This window comes from Patella vulgata, chromosome 5 (assembly GCF_932274485.2).
Source record: "Patella vulgata chromosome 5, xgPatVulg1.2, whole genome shotgun sequence".
In the NCBI taxonomy this organism is placed as follows: domain Eukaryota; kingdom Metazoa; phylum Mollusca; class Gastropoda; family Patellidae; genus Patella; species Patella vulgata.
In genome coordinates, this window is record NC_065883.2 from 3,575,518 (window position 1) to 3,593,207 (window position 17,690).

At 39.6% G+C, this 17,690-nt stretch overlaps 1 protein-coding gene across 2 annotated transcripts; it reads right to left on the bottom strand.

Moving 5' to 3' along the window:
- Positions 1-952: 952 nt before the first annotated feature.
- LOC126822580 (cyclic nucleotide-binding domain-containing protein 2) lies at positions 953-14,931 on the bottom strand. 2 transcript variants are annotated; one of them, XM_050551539.2, is made up of 13 exons: positions 13,620-14,931; positions 12,698-12,765; positions 12,100-12,232; positions 10,631-10,797; positions 10,216-10,289; positions 7,845-8,032; positions 6,696-6,925; positions 6,127-6,284; positions 5,455-5,613; positions 4,885-4,967; positions 4,310-4,426; positions 3,048-3,191; positions 953-2,225 (listed from the first exon to the last, which is right to left on the bottom strand). In XM_050551539.2, exons 1-13 carry the CDS (start codon positions 14,022-14,024, stop codon positions 2,088-2,090), a joined length of 2,064 nt encoding a protein of 687 aa, XP_050407496.1. In that variant the 5' UTR covers positions 14,025-14,931; the 3' UTR covers positions 953-2,087. The 2 variants fall into 2 exon arrangements, with proteins under 2 accessions (XP_050407496.1, XP_055957456.1); XM_056101481.1 differs by lacking the exons at positions 953-2,225; positions 3,048-3,191; positions 4,310-4,426; positions 4,885-4,967; positions 6,127-6,284 and having other exon boundaries at positions 5,492-5,613.
- Positions 14,932-17,690: the final 2,759 nt, after the last annotated feature.

Below are 17,690 nucleotides of genomic sequence, written 5' to 3' on the forward strand. Positions count from 1 at the left end.
GTCGAGTGGATGTTAAACCCCATCTCTCTCTCTCCCTCTCTCTCTCTGTCATTGAGTCAAGTGGCATGGTTTTGATGCTAAGTCTGTACATGACAGGGAGTAGGGTTGCCTGGCCAACATTTACTATCGGGTTTCTCTCATTGTTAAGGGCCGCTTAAACCTGTCTCTCCCGGTCTTATTCTACATTTACATCATACCAAGATGAATATACCAGAAATATATATGGTGACTTTAAGGCATCTGGGGTGGTTTGGTGATAGTGTCGGGTCTTGTCGAACGTACTATTCCTAAATTTGCCTTATTCGTTCGTTCGTGGAGTTTTACGTCCACTTCCACCAAGGGTGATATCGTGGACAAGTGTTTCCTAAAAAACTAGTGTAGGATAAAGCACGCGACTGAGGTTATGGGGAAAGAAAGACTGAAGAAAATAACCCAAGAAAAAGAAAAACCGAGGTTTTTCTGTCAAGGGTTTTTTTTCTGAAGTCTTTCTTCTCCCAGCATAACCTCAGTCAGGGACTTTATCTTGCTTATAAACCGTCTATGTTTACATGTACGCAAGATGAGAATATCCCAGAATTCCCGTAAGAAAAACCTACCCTGGAAGAATAACCCGTTACAGGTTTAAAGAAAAACTTTCAGAAGAATAACCCCAAATTTACCTGTATATATCCAAAACCTCCCCCGACTTTCAGACCACAAGTTATTCCGGGCATAGAATATACCCCAAAGATCAAAGAGATTTAATTACCGTTACAGGTTTATAAACCACAAAAATAGGCTTGATCCAGCTTTTTTGGGTAAGACACAATGTCTGTTTGTGTCTGGATTTATACACCCACAGCGGAATTCGGTCGTATATTGTAGTCACCATTGTCTGTCGTGTTGACACTCTAGAAACCAAAGTTATCATCCGATTAAGGTCATGAGCCGAAGAAGCCTATTGATTTTTAACGATAGTTATGTCTGAGAAATTTGTATTTTAATCATATTTGATGTACAAAATGAGATCTGATGTGTCCTGTATAAATATCATCACTTATAAATATATACCATAGGTTTCCTCCAATCAGAGTAGGTTTTCCTCCAATCAGAGTAAGTTTCCTCTAATCAGTGTAGGTTTCCTCCAATCAGAGTAGGTTTCTCTCCAGTCAGTGTAGGTTTCCTCCAATCAGAGTAGGTTTCCCTCCAGTCAGAGTAACTTTCCTCCAATCAGAGTAAGTTTCCTCTAATCAGAGTAACTTTCCTCCAATCAGTGTAGGTTTACCTCCAATCAGAGTAGGTCTACTCCAATCAGAGTAAGTTTCCTCTAATCAGAGTAGGTTTCCTCCAATCAGTGTAGGTTTACCTCCAATCAGTGTAGGTTTCCTCCAATCAGAGTAGGTTTCCCTCCAGTCAGAGTAACTTTCCTCCAATCAGAGTAGGTTTACCTCCAATCAGAGTAGGTCTACTCCAATCAGAGTAAGTTTCCTCTAATCAGAGTAGGTTTCCTCCAATCAGAGTAAGTTTCCTCCAATCAGAGTAAGTTTCCCTCCAGTCAGAGTAACTTTCCTCCAATCAGAGTAGGTTTCCTCCAATCAGAGTAAGTTTCCTCCAATCAGAGTAAGTTTCCTCCAATCAGAGTAGGTTTCCTTTAATCATGTTATAAATATAGAAAACATCATTAATGAATCTCGTTGCCTTTTTGTAAAAAATATTTATTAAACCAGCGCGACCACAAGGACGATGCACGAGACGTTAAATAACTTAATCAAATTTCAAAATGTAAAGGTCTATATTTCCATGTAGTCACATGGGTGTCATTGTGTTCCTGAAGCAACGACCACGAGTTGTACAACATCTAGGCATTGCTACACTGCTTTACAATTCACAATCTTATAGCTACGGTATCTCCCTTTACAGAATACACGTGAACAGTAGCGTCCAATCAGAGGTTGTGACACTAACAGACTCAAATCAAACATGGCCGACGCCACGGTAACCTTGACATTTGACGAAACTTGTACTTAGCAACCCGATTATCACAGGTAGACATTTTATATGAAAACCGCGAGACTTGGTATTCTAATAATGGCTGTAGTATGGCGACGCTAATGTTTCCAGGCCACGTTTTGAACATGTTTATTAAAGTCTATAAAATCTAAAATTGTTAGATTTTTAAATTCTTCCCAGTCGATCTGTGTTTGTAGTTTCTGACGTAATCTTTCCTCAGACGGGAAGGGTTGAATCTACAATTTAAAAAAAAAGAAGAAAAATTCCTCTGTTTACATACAAGGACATTAATTTGACGGATACAAAGAATCAAATGAAATGAAATGAGGTTTAACGTCCTACTGTTCTGCGCCGACTGGGCTAATGAAGATGGGCATACGCCATACAGTGTGTTATCTGGGGCATTTTTCACAGGCAGTAGTGGGCTCTGAGAGACATTTTTCACAGACAGCAGTGGGCCATGAGGGACATTTTGCACGTAAACGGGTGGGCCTCAGTTCTTTGTTTGATCCATGTCATGCCCTCCTTTCGTTAGTGTTAAAGGCTTCCTCGGCAAACGTCGACATCGAAACCGGGTATTCCTGGTTAGTGAGCTAATGCCAGCAACCGGGGCTCCCTAGAAGAGACCCTCGCAGGTTTTTTTCCGTTTTGCCCCCACTAATAAATAATGGAGAAAATAGAACCATGTGTTGGTTCTGAAATTGGGCGGGAGTGGCCGGATGGTTAGCGCTTGCGCGTTGTATCAATAAGTCTGTCATTGAGTCAACTCGGTTGTACATGACAAAGAGTAGGGATGCCTGTCCAACCTCATGGGTTTTCTCCGGGTCCTCCGTTTTCCTCCCACTGCTAAAGACCCCTACGCGCAAGCGAATTATTGAAATAAAAAATTCAACCATATGTTAGTCTTGAAATGACCTAGTTTCTGTCGAGTGGACGGTAAACCACATTTCTCTCTTTCTCTCTGGTTCCGAAACGACCTGGTTTGTCTCGAGTGGACGAACGCGAAGATCGAGACACGAGCACATAACCATGACGCATCTTGTGTGAGAATTATTTACCTTTTTTCTGATTTGATTAGCCGATTGTTGTGTGAGATATTTGCGGAAGAATTGTTTGTTTATGATGATGCATTCTGCTCCCTCTGATATGAGGGTACTGCTGGTTGATTCACCAATACCCTTCAATACAACCTGCTCCAGCCCCTGATAAAAACAATACATAATATTTATAATAATATCAGGGTACTATATCCTTTAACTTTAAAGAGACAATAAAACTCTTGCTGGCTTGGCAGCTCCAGAAAATAAATAATAGCCTTATTCTAAGTACTGGATGTTTAAGTGTCCTACCTGTTGTGTAAATTATCCATTACATCCTATTTTACTTGTCCAGAGGGTTCGAAAATATCTTTACATCCAAGTCACATTTGAAAAGGTTTACGTTAGGCTTTTCAAATCATTTAGTTGAATTTTTCCAATTTTTTAAATTAGGTGTGTTAAGATGAAATTTGTATCATCATTTAATTGGAATATTGTAAAATAGTACAATTTGTTGACCAGAATAAAGATTGGGACATATTATTCAGTTACAACAAGAGTGGTATTGAGCCTTTAAAACAGCTTGAACCCAACCGGCTAAATCTATTTGACAAGGTCAGTTCAATGTTTGTCAAGGCCGATAGGATGTAAATAAAGACCTCTACGCGCAAACGAATTATAGAAATAAAATTGAACCATATTTTAGTCCCGAAATGACCTGGTTTGTGTCGAGTGGACGTTACAGCCCCCTCCCATTGTTATACGCCCATGTTTACAGCCCCCTCTATAGCCATACGCCCATGGTTTCAGCCCCCGCCCCCTATTCACAGAGTAAAAATACTATTGCATACATACGCCCATGATTACAGCTCCCTCTATAGCCATACGCCCATGGTTACAGCCCCTCTATTGCCATATCTCCATGGTTACAGCCCCGCCCCCTATTGCCATACATAAACCCATGGTTACAGCCCCCTCTATAGCCATATGCCCATTGTTACAGCCCCCCGTCCGCTATTGCCATACATTCATCCTTCCGATTCAATACCATTTAACATTTACATTAGTTTCTGTTTATAAATAAAATAATAATAATTCAGCCATTCTCTTCGTCTAGCCTATTCTTTGTCAAGCTATTTTTAAATTGTTGGTGTGCTAGAATTATATATAATGTAATAACAACGGCCTTTGTCTTAAAATAGTAGGCAAAGTAGGCCTACATATTTCTGACTTTTGAGGCATGCGCGAATAAACTGGTCTGTCTTTAAAATCAAGTCACTTACAAAAACATCTCCACGTCCTAATTTGGTCATCTGTATGTAAATTTGATCCTGTACGTCTGCTTGATGATGCTGAGCCATGGTGTAACCGGACATGCTGGTATTTGGTTCAGAAATATCCTGTGTTCAAAATACAAAAGTTCAAATTAAATGAAATGGGGTTTAACGTCCTACTCTTCTGGTCCGACTGGGTTAATGAAGACGGGCGGACGCCATACAGACATTTTCCGGACAGCGGCGCTATGGCCTACTCTTATATCGAATTCCAACTGCCAAGGCATCTTTTACATGCAAGCCAATGTATACGCGGGACCTCGGTTGTTTATCGTCCCATCCGAACGACTAGACAGCTGTCCTTGTCAGGCCCTCCTTCCTGCACCACTGACTAGGGAAAACTATGTCGGAAAATTCCGGTCAACTTTCTCGGCCAATGCAGGGATCGAACACGCGACCCCTAGGCTAGCGAGCCAGCGTCTTACCCACTTAGAAACGGTGGCTCCCTTTTATTTATAACTCATGCTCATGTTTTGGTCTATTGGGGGTGGGGATGTAAAACATCGTTTATTGATAAAACTCACGTTTTGATCTATTGGTGGTAAAACATGTCTCCGCTTAAAGACATCATTTATAATATTCATATGTTCTTCAGCATCATCAGCAACTACAAATATAAACACAATTGATGATGATGCTGCTGCTGCTGCTGATGGATGATGGATGATGATGGATGATGATGATGATGAAAGTATTTGTATGCCTCGTTGGTCTCTCGAGAAACTGGGCATTTCAAAAAGTCAAAACTTTTGATTCAAGAGCCTAAAGTATGCATTTAGAATCTAGATTATAATTAACTACTTTTTTTTAAAAAAATAAATTCAGTTTGTCAGTCTTTATTAGACCCAATGGTACAGAGAAGCAGGGCGGTAAACTTCATTTCATTTCATATCCTTTATATTGATGCATTAGTTTTAATACTGATGTGGTGTTTTAATACTGACCTTGATGTGGTGTTTGAATACTGACCTTGTTATGGTGTTTTAATACTGACCTTGATGTGGTGTTTTAATACTGACCTTGATGTAGTGTTTTAATACTGACCTAGATGTAGTGTTTTAATACTGACCTTGATGTAGTGTTTTAATACTGACCTTGTTGTGGTGTTTTTCTAGCTATGGTTGATAGAATAGTACTAGATCGACTCAATGCTATGTCAGCTTCTAGTTTAGATTTAGTTGGTAGCTGTATAGCACCAGGCGTTGATTTCTTCTCTCTGGTTAATGTCCTCCGAACTTTTATATTTTCTGTTCCTTAAATTAACCCAAAGAATTCATCAAAGTTTAATTTAAAACGAGTTTTATCTTGGGCATGGCGGAATCATAAGAATTGGATCGTGATTTCTGAGCGCTGCACGTGCTATATTCATCCCCTGGCCAGGAACTTGACTAAAGGTTAGATTATGATCTGGAACACGGAAATGAAATGACATGAAATGGGATTTAACGTCCTATCGTTCTGCTCCGACCGACTTGACTAATGAATGCTGACAGACTCCATACATTGTGCTATGAGGGCAATTTTGCCCGGACAGCGGCTTACCGCCTACTCTTATATCGAATTTCAACTGCCAAGGAATGTTTTTCATGCACGTTAATGTGTACACGGGACCTCGGTTTCTCGTCCCATCCAAACGACTAGACTGCTGCCATCGCCAGGCCCTCCGTCCTGCACCACTGACAAAGAGGAAAATATACATCAGCACAACATAAATTATTTGCAAACATGAGAAGTGTTATAGGGTGTTCTAGAAGTATATAACTTACTGTTAGTTCTGGGTGTATGTAGACCATAATCTCTGACCTCTGACCTGTACAGTTTAGGTTTGACTGCAGGTAATGATTTGATAACACGACAGGTGCCCGTCATTATTACAAATATTAACTCGGAATTATTACTGTCTTCACACAAAATAGTTTCTCTCCTGGTAATAAAAACAACAAACAGATAAACAGCTTCTCAATCTAATTAAAATACAGATCTATATTTCGTTTCGTTTTTTAATACTTTCGATTGCCTACACTACATGAAGATCTGCTCAGTTGTACTGGGAGGTCGCGTCAGGAGTCATACAAGCGACTTTTGACCCTTTGATGACGCCATTGATTAATCAATTAGCGTTGGCGTTTCTATGGGTTTACCCACAGTTCCGTAACAGACCGTTTCATTGGCTAATTCCTCACATCAACTAGAACGCCTGTTATATAACAACTCTTCCAGATCCCAGTGTAGTAAAGACAAGTAAAACGAAATTTTGAACTATAAAAACGAAACGAAATAGTATCTGTATTTTATTTAGATTGCCTATTTTACCAAATTATGGATAGTTATTTACCTGACGTAAGTGAAGGCACAAATTGTCGGATCATTCCACGGTATTTTATCCAATGCGAATCCTTTAAATATATTCATTCTCTTGAGGAATTGGATATGTTCCGGTTCCTTGCCTCGTTCAGCTTTCATGAATATATTAATATAATCAGTTCTATCTAAGGCCAATAACTCTACTGGTGTACGACATGTGACCGTGGCTGTTCTGATGGAACCTTGTATCAATGCTATCTCCTGTTCACAAAATAAACAAATGGTTACAATAAACGAGCAGTGGTAATAAGTGTTCTATAAAGAGGAAGCACACACCACCTCGTACACGACACCCAATCATCACGACTGACATCAGGTGCAATGGTCTGGGTGTAGATAGAGGGAGAGAGAAATGGGGTTTAACGTCGACTCGACACAAACTAGGTCATTTTGGGACTAACACATGGTTCAATCCTATTTCAGCATATTCGCTTGCGCGTAGGGGTCTTTAGCAGTGGGAGGAAACCGGAGGACCCGGAGGAAACCCATGAGGCTGGACAGGCGACCCGACTCCTTGTCACGTACAACCGGGGAATAGTTCCCAACAACTTTCTAACGTTATTCTGAATGTCTAATACGAGGCGCCAATCGCCCAAAGGCCAATAGGTGGCCAATAGGGAGCGGGTAGTGCCTCTTCTTAGTGACCAATCGAACAGACTCAAAGTGCAGGAGAACCGCTCAACATGGAAAACAAATCCTGAGGACAAACTACATAAACATATATCAAATCAAGTGAATGAATCCGGGAGCACGCGGTAAGCGTCCATTGCGCTGTATAGTACCGGACAGGGGCGTGGTGACCCATGATTTTGCACGAGGAATAAGATTCTGTCCTGGCCTCCAAAAAACAATATTTATATGTGTGTGGGGGGAGGGGGTCGATTTGTAGTATATCTGACCCACGGTATATATTTGACACTGGTTGAGTATTATGATTATGATTATAATGTGGAAAGCCGTATTAAAACCATGTGATTTTTTGTCAATTGAAGGGGGCGCAAAAAGTCAAAACCATGACGCAAAGCTCGTCAATGCGTCTCTCTCACTTAGCCCCTGCGGGTCTGTAGTGATAAAGCACATTTCTTTCTGAAAGTTATTGGGTCAATGGAACGTAACGCACCCCAAAACTTGATCCTTTATGAAGAATATCGGCCGTTCTAACATATTGTTCTTCTTTCTCGTCGTCGTCTTCTCCTTCTTCCATTATATCACCTAACACGTCATGGTCGTCTGCTGATGGCAGTCGCTGATGAACTTCGTGTGTTGACGTCTTCGTCCTTGGTTTATTCTCTAATATAGTAACCACCGCTGTGACGAACAAGAACAGAATTTCAAGACTTAGCGTTAATTACAAGAGACACAAACTAGATCATTTCAGGTCCCTTTAGAGGAAAAAAATGTGCTGGGCTAGACCTTTTTTGCGCCCCGCCCCTTCCTTTCCAACACTAGTCACATAATTAATTTACTAGAAGATTGCGATAAAGCGAAAATAAATGAAATGGGGTTTAACGTCCTACTGTTCTGCTCCGACTGGACTAATGAAGACGGGCATACGTCATACAGTGTGCTATGAGGGACATTTTGCCCGGACAGCGGCACTATGGCCTACTCTTATATCGAATTCCAACTGCCAAGGGATCTTTATCAATAGGAGGAAACGGGAGGACCCGGAGAAACACCACGAGGTTAGACGGGCGGCCCTATATGCCTTTCCACTGACAAGTCAACAGAATCAATGACAGTCTTAACGATCTATAGAGCATGGTAAATAATTGGACCGAGACCATCAGCGGCCAACACGCGATTCTCAAAAGGCCAATTGCAATGCCAATAGATACTTTAGGGTTGAATACATCCGCCCCCTCAAACTCCCAAAGCAGCTCTTTATTTTGAAAAATTAAAGATACATTATGGGAGATAAGATAACGAGATGGCAGTTCTCCCTATAATAGTTAAAAACTAGATAGTGTAAAGGTAATTTGCTGAAAATTTCAGTCAAATTGATCCACTATGAGCCGAGAAAGAAGCCGGTGAAATTTTTGCATAGTCTCGGTTATCATTACTAAAATCATTAATATAAACAGCATAGTCTCGATTATCCGCTTTTTCTGATTTAATTATCTTTGGCCGTTAGCGGCATATAGGAATCTAATCCAGCCAACATCGAAGGCTAGCCTTGACATCGAGAGTTTATTATGGTCTGGATAAGTTAATTAATGTCTAATTGATAATTTAGATAACATTTCAGGCCTAAAGAAAGACTTGTAATAAGCAGATTTTGCTCTTGCATAATGCATGTTTAAGGGGAGGTTCCCGTAAAACCCACACATCGACAATGTTCCTATAGTACACAATCGGATTAAAACACAGATCATATTTCGTTTTTTATAGCTCAAAATTCGTTTTACTTGTCTTTAAAGGCTCAATACCACTTTTGTTGTAACTGAATAATATGTCCCAATCTTTATTCTGGTCAACAAATTGTACTATTTTACAATATTCCAATTAATTGATGATACAATTTCATCTTGACACACCTAATTTAAAAAGTTGGAAAAATTCAACTAAATGATTTGAAAACCATAACGTAAACCTTTTCAAATGTGACTTGAATTTAGAAATATTTTCGAACCCTCTGGACAAGTAAAATAGGATGTAATGGATAATTTACACAACAGGTAGGACACATAACATATCTAAACATCTAATACTTAGAATAAGGCTATTATTTATTCCAGCAAGAGTGTTATTGTCCCTTTAATACACTAAGATCTGGAAGAGTTGTTGCTGGATGATGTGAGGGGTTACCCAATGAAACGGTCGTTACAGCGAATTTTGGCGTGAGGTGCACCACGGAACTGTGGGCAACCTACTAGAAACATCAACGCTGGTTGGTTAATCAAATGTTTGACATCATAAGGTCAAAAATCGCTCGTATGATCTCTGACGTGACCTTTCACTGTAACTGGTTAGATCTTCATGTAACGAAATGGGGGATCACGTGGCTAAGTGGGTAAGACACTGGCTCGCTAGCCTGGAGGTCGGGTGTTCGATCCCTGCATTGGCCGAGAAAGTTCATCCAGATTTTCCAGCGTGGTTTCCCCTTGGTAGTGATGCAGGACGGAGGGCCTGACATGGACAGCTGTCTAGTCGTTCGGATGGGACGAAAAACCGAGGTCCCGTGTACACATTGGCGTGCACGTAAAAGATCCCTTGGCAGTTGGAATTCGATATAAGAGTAGGCCGCAGTGCCGCTGCCCGGGCAAAATTGCCCTCATAGCACACTGTATGGCGTATGCCCGTCTTCATTAGCTCAGTTAGGAGCAGAACATTAGGACGTTAAACTCCATTTCATTTCATTTCACGAAATGAAATATCAGATTGTAAAGAACATAAAAGTCGTTCTGAATACATGGACAGTGAACGACCTTGTTATTGATAAGCTCGTGACACGGCAGGCAATTCACCCCTTCCATAGTAACAATACCTACCTGCTCCTGACAATATCAAATAAAAGTTATCTGCCCTTTGACCTTGTCTTATAATAACACGTCCAGGGTCAAATCTATAAGTAAAATTAAAACTCAAATAATTCATTTATACCAGTATCTATATATAGAGAGGAATGGGGTTTAATGTCCACTCGAGACAAACTAGGCATATGGTTCAATATCATTATTTCAATAATTCGCTTGGGTGTACAGGTCTTGAGGTTGGACAGGCGACCCTACTCCGTGTCGTGTACAACCGGGGAATCGAAACAACTCCAGTTGACTTAATGACAGACCGTATGATCCAACACGCACGCGCTAACCCCCCCCCCCCAAGATTATGGTGTCCCCATATTATATATAATATGTAATTTTTAAAAAAAAAACGATGTTACGAAATTAAAGGCAGACTTACTTTTCATACCAGCCGACTTGAACTAAAGATGTCTGCATCTTGATGGGAAACTCACTGAAGGCTGGTATCATGGTATTTAGAGATACCAGACAATGTCTGATCTGTTCCCCCGTTCTCTCTACTGGATTTAAACACAACGCGTCTATAGCATCGTTAGATATATGACCCTGGAATGAAACAACGGATAAATGTGGTTTAACGTCCTACTATTGCATCGTTAGATATATGACCCTGGAACGAAACAAATGGATAAATGGGATTTAACGTCCTACTATAGCATCGTTAGATATATGACCCTGGAATGAAACAACGAATAAATGGGGTTTAACGTCCCACTATAGCATCGTTAGATATATGACCCTGGAATGAAACAACGGATAAATGGGATTTAACGTCCTACTATTGCATCGTTAGATATATGACCCTGGAAGGAAACAACAGATAAATGGGGTTTAACGTCCTACTATAGCATCGTTAGATATATGACCCTGGAATGAAACAACAGATAAATGGGGTTTAACGTCCTACTATAGCATCGTTAGATATATGACCCTGGAATGAAACAACGGATAAATGGGGTTTAACGTCCTACTATAGCATCGTTAGATATATGACCCTGGAATGAAACAACGAATAAATGGGGTTTAACGTCCCACTATAGCATCGTTAGATATATGACCCTAGAATGAAACAACGGATAAATGGGGTTTAACGTCCCACTATAGCATCGTTAGATATATGACCCTGGAATGAAACAACGGATAAATGGGATTTAACGTCCTACTATAGCATCGTTAGATATATGACCCTGGAATGAAACAACAGATAAATGGGATTTAACGTCCGACTATTCTCAATCGGATTAAAACACAGATCTTATTTTATTTTCGGGTTTTTTTTGGTGTTTTTACTACACAAGATCTGGAAGAGTTGTTATATAACCTCCGTTCTGGATGATGTGAGGGATCCACCCCTGTAATCATTTTGAAAGATTAAGGGGGTGGATTGTCCCCAACCCCATAAACCCCACACCCCGACATTTTCCCTATAGAACACAATTTGATTAAACCACAGATCCTTGTTTCGTTTCGTTTTTTATACAATTCAAAATTTCGTTTTACTTGTCTGTACTACACTAGGATGTGGATGAGGTGTTATATAACCCACGTTCTGGATGATGTGAGGAATTAGCCAATGAAACGATCTGTTACGGTGAGTTTATGGCGTGAGGTGCACGGAACTGTGGGTGACCCACTAGAAACATCATGGCTGATTGGTTAATCAAATGTCTGGCGTCATAGGTCAAAAGCTGATGCGATCTTCCGACTATCAAGAGTTCGTCTACGTACATGTGTAAGCGGGACCTTAGATTTTCGGACAATCCGAACGACTAGACGCTGTCCTTATATGACAATTGAATAAACACATCTATCAACTAACAAGAGATTGAAAGTTCTAAATACTTATACCTTTTTCTTGACCTTGAAATCAGTAGGGTCAAAGGTTAATCCTAGATTTGCATAGTTCGTCCTGGTTAAACCAAGGTCATCACATATGGTAGTCCAGGATAACATATCTTTATCGGTTTCCTTTGGTCTCTCCCTATATGGGAAATAAAGAACAATATGTGTTAACCCTTTGGTCTCCCTGTATGGAAAATAAAGAACAATATGTGTTAACCCTTTGGTCTCTCCCTGTATGGAAAATAAAGAACAATACGTGTAAACTCTTTCTTGAGACTGACACAATCACGTCATTTAATCCTCCTATTTTGTATTAGGTAACGACGTAATCCAATACCCAAGCAAAAAATAATATACATTCAGTCGCACGCCCCTTATTTTTTCCAAATGTTAAATAAAATTATAAATTGATTCTAAATAGTGTATGATACGATATGGTGCATTATCCATGTAAGACGCCCTGACCCTTCCGCGGCAAAACAACCCCAAACAATTTGAATTTCGGACAAGGTGCCACTTTCGGCTTTCACATTATTGATGTTTCTATCACATTCTTTTGGGCTTAGAATTTTAAATGGCGCCCATATTTTCCCTGTGCACTCACCTTCCTTTACCAACAACACGTACCATTATCATGATTTTTCTAACAGCTTTCTGAAACCTCTTCAACGGCTGAAATACAATCACGTTGTTTACATCAATCAACCAGGCGAGAGAGAGAGAGAGAGAGAGAGAGAGGGTTTAACGTCTACCCAACACAAACTAGGTCATTTCAGGACTAACATGGTTTAATTTTTATTTCAATAATTCGCTTGCGCATAGGGGTCTTTAGTAGTGAGAGGAAACGGGACGACTCTGAGAAAACCCACGAGGTTTGGAAAGCGACGACCTTACTCCTTGTCAAGTACAACCAGGGAATCTAAACCACGCCAGTTGACTCAATGACAGACCTTATGATGCAAAGCACACGCGCTAACCATTCGGCCATCCACCCACCCCCCCTCACGCCACCATTGCCGGAATTTGTCTCGAAATGAATTCTATTGACAGACATTAATTCCAATCTGATAAAATATTGTTGAACTCTAGGGACGCAATGGGGTAGAAGGCCTCCGAGCCTAGTCCCGTGGGCGTGATAAATGTGGCAAGCTTACCAATTCATCAAAAAAAACCGTTAATTCAAGACTAGATGCGTGGCAATAAAACTACAAAAAATCCCATAAACTGTGTGAGTAACTTTAGTCCACTCCTGACTTTTCACTTGTAATTCAAATGACCAGAAATGGGTTTTAACGTCTACTGTTCTGCTTCGATTGGGCTAAAGAAGACAGGCATACGTCATTCATTGTGCTGTGAAGTAAATTTTGCCCAGGCAGCGGCCCTATGACCTACTCTTATATCGAATTCCAACTGCGAAGGGGTCTTTTATGTTCATGCCAATGTGTATATGTATGGGACCTCGATTTATTGTCTCATCCGAACGGACTATACTTTGTGCCTTGCCAAACCCCCTGTCTTGTACTTACCTCAACACAAGCACTGGCTCTTCCCTCAATTATTGATTCTTGTTGACTTGAAGAACACACAATATTTCTTCGTTTAGTTTTCGTTGCTCGAAAATTATCATTACCCTCCGATCCCATAGAGTCAAATAAATCAGGCTTCGCGGTCGATTTATAATTTCGAGTTTTTTCTTTATTCTTCACAAAACTACCAGATTTGTTTAAACTTGACGATTCGCGTCTCTTTATAAAGTGAGATTCTAGAACCCTCTGAGGATTCGATGGGGGATGAAGGGGGCGTTGAAAATAGCCGCTGTCGCCCAAATTTTTCCCGCGATTCTTTTGTTTCTCTAAACGCATAAGCGCCGTTATGGACGTACCCACAGTTTTCAAAGACATCATTTTACTTCTTTCAATTTTCGCGCACATGATTTTTGCTTTTATCAGCTTTCTTGATTTTAAAAATTAAAAATCCCAAGCGAACAAAAAATCCCTATAGTTGATCTTTTAGTTTCAACTTTTTCTTTCTTGCGTTAACGTCCGCTTTAAAATTAAATATACAAGTGTTTCCGAATAAATTTTTCAAAAGCGGTCAAACGTGATTGTTTCGACCCGTTTCCAGCCTTTTACCCAACCTTCTAATAGTATCCACTAGGCAGAGTATGCTTACTCTTTATAGAACACCTAATAACACCTTTTGTTGAGTTATAAGTGGTTCTGACTGATGTGTACTAGGCAAGGGATCTTTACTCTTTCTAGAACATCTGTTACCACGTCTTGTTGAGTTATAAGTATAACGGTTGGTGTAGTACTTCAGACAGGGTATGCTTACTATTTCTAGAACATCTGTTACCACGTCTTGTTGAGTTATAAGTAGTGATGGGTGTAGTACTTCAGACAGGGTATGGTTACTATTTCTAGAACATCTGATATCACTTCTTGTTGAGTTATAAGTAGTGCTGTGCACCATAAAGGTCGTGCTTACGTGTTTAGTTGTAAGTAGTGCTGACTGATGTGTACCACGCAGTGTATGGTTACTCTTTCTAGAAGGCCTGATATCACTTCCCATTAATGTTACACTTTTCCATTTATATCAAGCTACGTTCAAACTTTATCTCCAGTTTGCTAATAACTTTTCACGTGTGTCGTACACCTCATTCCACAACAGCTAGGCATATCTCCATGTTGAATATTAGACAGTGATTAGACGTGACGTCTATATTGTACTGTAAGGTATCGTACACGAAGCAGGGTAGACTTATACTTAGTCTTCCTAAAACACCAAATGTCACTAGTCATTTATATATGGCCTCCACACTATTCCACAACTCGACTGGTTGACTGACTACCGGCATGAGACAGTGATTATTGTTGACAATAAGATCTATGTCTAAAGTAAACCAGGCCTGATAGATAAAACTGCCCTGAGTTCAACTAAACAACAAAACACGCGTCTTATAATAACTAATATAGAAAGTACAATAGGTATATAAATATAATAGATAGTTTGACTTATATACTGGCTATACAACATGACAGTTATTGTTAATAGTACCAAATAATTGAATAAACGGTTTATTATATACGCAAAAAAAATATAGGGGCGTACAATGGATATATGGTTAGGTGGGCGTGTATTCTGCACATATACACCCATCTACTTCATACTTCGAGAATAAATCTCTGTTCTAAATATCCGCCATATCTAAAAATTTTGTAATGCAGTTCTACATGTACTTCGTTTCGAAATGAAATGGTGTTCAACGCCCTACTGTTCTGCCTACTCCCTTTCACATATGTCAAACACGCAAAGACTAAATAAACTTTTTCAATTTTATTAAATGGAAGCAGAATAAATCCTTCACAAAATTCTCTAAGTATATAACTTTGTATTTTCGGCTAAAATCGTCGATTAAGGACTTAAAATGTTGGCCAACTATAGCTTAGTGTCTGTTCTCTAGGCGGAGCTAACTGTAGACAGACAGCCTAAGTTTAGTATGATAGGAGTGTGGACTCGGACTAACATATGGTTTAATTTTATTTCAATAATTCGCTTGTGCATAGGGGTCTTTAGCAGTGGGAGGAAACCGGAGGACCCGGAGAAAACCCACGAGGTTGGACAGGCGAGTGGACTCGGAGAAGAACATTTGGAATAAATTGAGTTGCCATTGGCGATTTCTAGCGCATATCTGGACCCAAATATAAGAATCAATTTCATCCTCGCAAACATCACATTGATCAAATTTACATGTTCCATACAAACAGAATTATAAGAGATTTTTTATACTTTCATTTAGCGGGGGCCCGTGCCCCTTCGACCCCTATCACCCGACTGGATCCGCCACTGAACAAATCGTTTTATGTAATGAAACATAATCACTGTCAGCAATTAATTGTAATTTTATTTTATAGGCCTATATTCAAAATAACCCCTACTATATATTTAGAATGAAAGGGTTTTGTTAAAGGGGCTAAATCGCTAATATTTGCGACCTAGAAATTGACACAAATGGGTCACAACGCATATAATAATGTAATATGAATGTATATAAACTGATTTACATTCAATTGTTTCCGTTTTTACTCTAATTTCTAATCAGTTATGTTCGGCGAAATACGCCAGAAGTCTCAATCTCTAGTGTCTGGTTATTCCAGCCTACACCGATAGTATTTATTGCGCATACTCTCGATATAAGATAATGGTGACACCGTTTGACATGACTTGTGAAATATGTCTAGCCTCGTTACAAATGGCGCCGAAACGCATTCTTGTGCATTTGTAAAATGTGAAATTTTGTCTGAAATATTGGATACTAGCAGGATACTCTCATTCAAAGTGCATCAGTTACTGATATTCAAATATCAGATCACTATCTCGTTTCAACCCTATGGAATTTTGAAAAACCGAAGTTGCAGCCAGTTACCATTTCGTTTAGGAAGATTAAATCATTAGACAGGGAAGCTTTCAGCAACGACCTGAAGTCTTCAGATCTCCTATCAAATACACCTATAGAGCTTAACGAACTGTGCGGTAAATTTAATAGCACTTTACTTGCCCTACTTGATAAGCATGCCCCTATTGTGACTAAGAAGGTATATCTCCGGCCTGGCAGGTCTTGGTACAATAAAGATGTTCTCATAGCAAAAGAAGATCGTCGTAAAGCGGAACGAAAATATCGCCATTCTCTGCTAGAAGTCCATCGTCAAATCTACCGAAAAGCAAGAGGTGCATACTCAAAGACAATCAAAGATGCAAAATCCGCATACTGCGTTCAAAAGCTAACGGATGAATTTAAGTCTCCCAATCAGTGTCATAATTTTATGAAATCACTACTTGGTACTACAACTGAGATAATTCTACCAAAATCTGACGATGATGACAATCTTGCAAACTCTTTCTGTCAATTCTTTTCATCCAAAATAAATCAAATACGTGAACAATTAGATCACTCCAGTGAAAATGAAGAAGCTGAAGGCATTACACCTTTTTCAGCCACATGTGGAGATTATCTAACATATTTTGAGTCATTCTCTAACGATGAAATTGAAAAACTTATCAAATCATCTAAGAAGACAACTTGTCTACTCGATCCTCTTCCAACAAATATCCTTGTTGAATATCTTGATCTGCTTCTTCCAGTCATTACTCAGATTGTGAACACAAGTCTTAGTACAGGAGTATTTCCTTTAATATATAAAGATGCCGTTGTAAGACCCCTTATTAAGAAAACTTCTCTTGACCGGAATGTGCTTAAGAATTACAGACCCGTCTCAAATTTGTCATTCCTCTCCAAAATCATTGAAAAGGCAATAAACAATCGACTACAGTCCTTCGTAGTTTCTCGAAATCTTTTAGACAAATTTCAATCTGCTTACAGACCACATCATAGCACTGAGACAACTATCCTTTGTGTGCTAAATGATCTGCTGCGCTCCGTAGATAGTGGTAAACTTGTGTCCTTGACCCTGTTAGATTTGTCTGCCGCATTCGATACTGTCGATCATGAAATTCTCTTAAGAAGACTTTATCAAACTTTTCACATAACTGGTACGGCCTTACAATGGATTAAATCTTATCTTACTGACAGAAGACAG

Coding starts and splice junctions, on each gene's coding strand:
- LOC126822580 (XM_050551539.2), bottom strand. CDS start 14,024: ATGTGCGCGAAAATTGAAAGAAGTAAAATGATGTCTTTGAAAACTGTG. Junction 12,233..12,697: donor CGTGTTGTTGGTAAAGGAAG/GTGAGTGCACAG, acceptor TTTCCCATATAG/GGAGAGACCAAAGGAAACCG. Junction 2,226..3,047: donor CTAATCAAATCAGAAAAAAG/GTAAATAATTCT, acceptor TTTAAATTGTAG/ATTCAACCCTTCCCGTCTGA.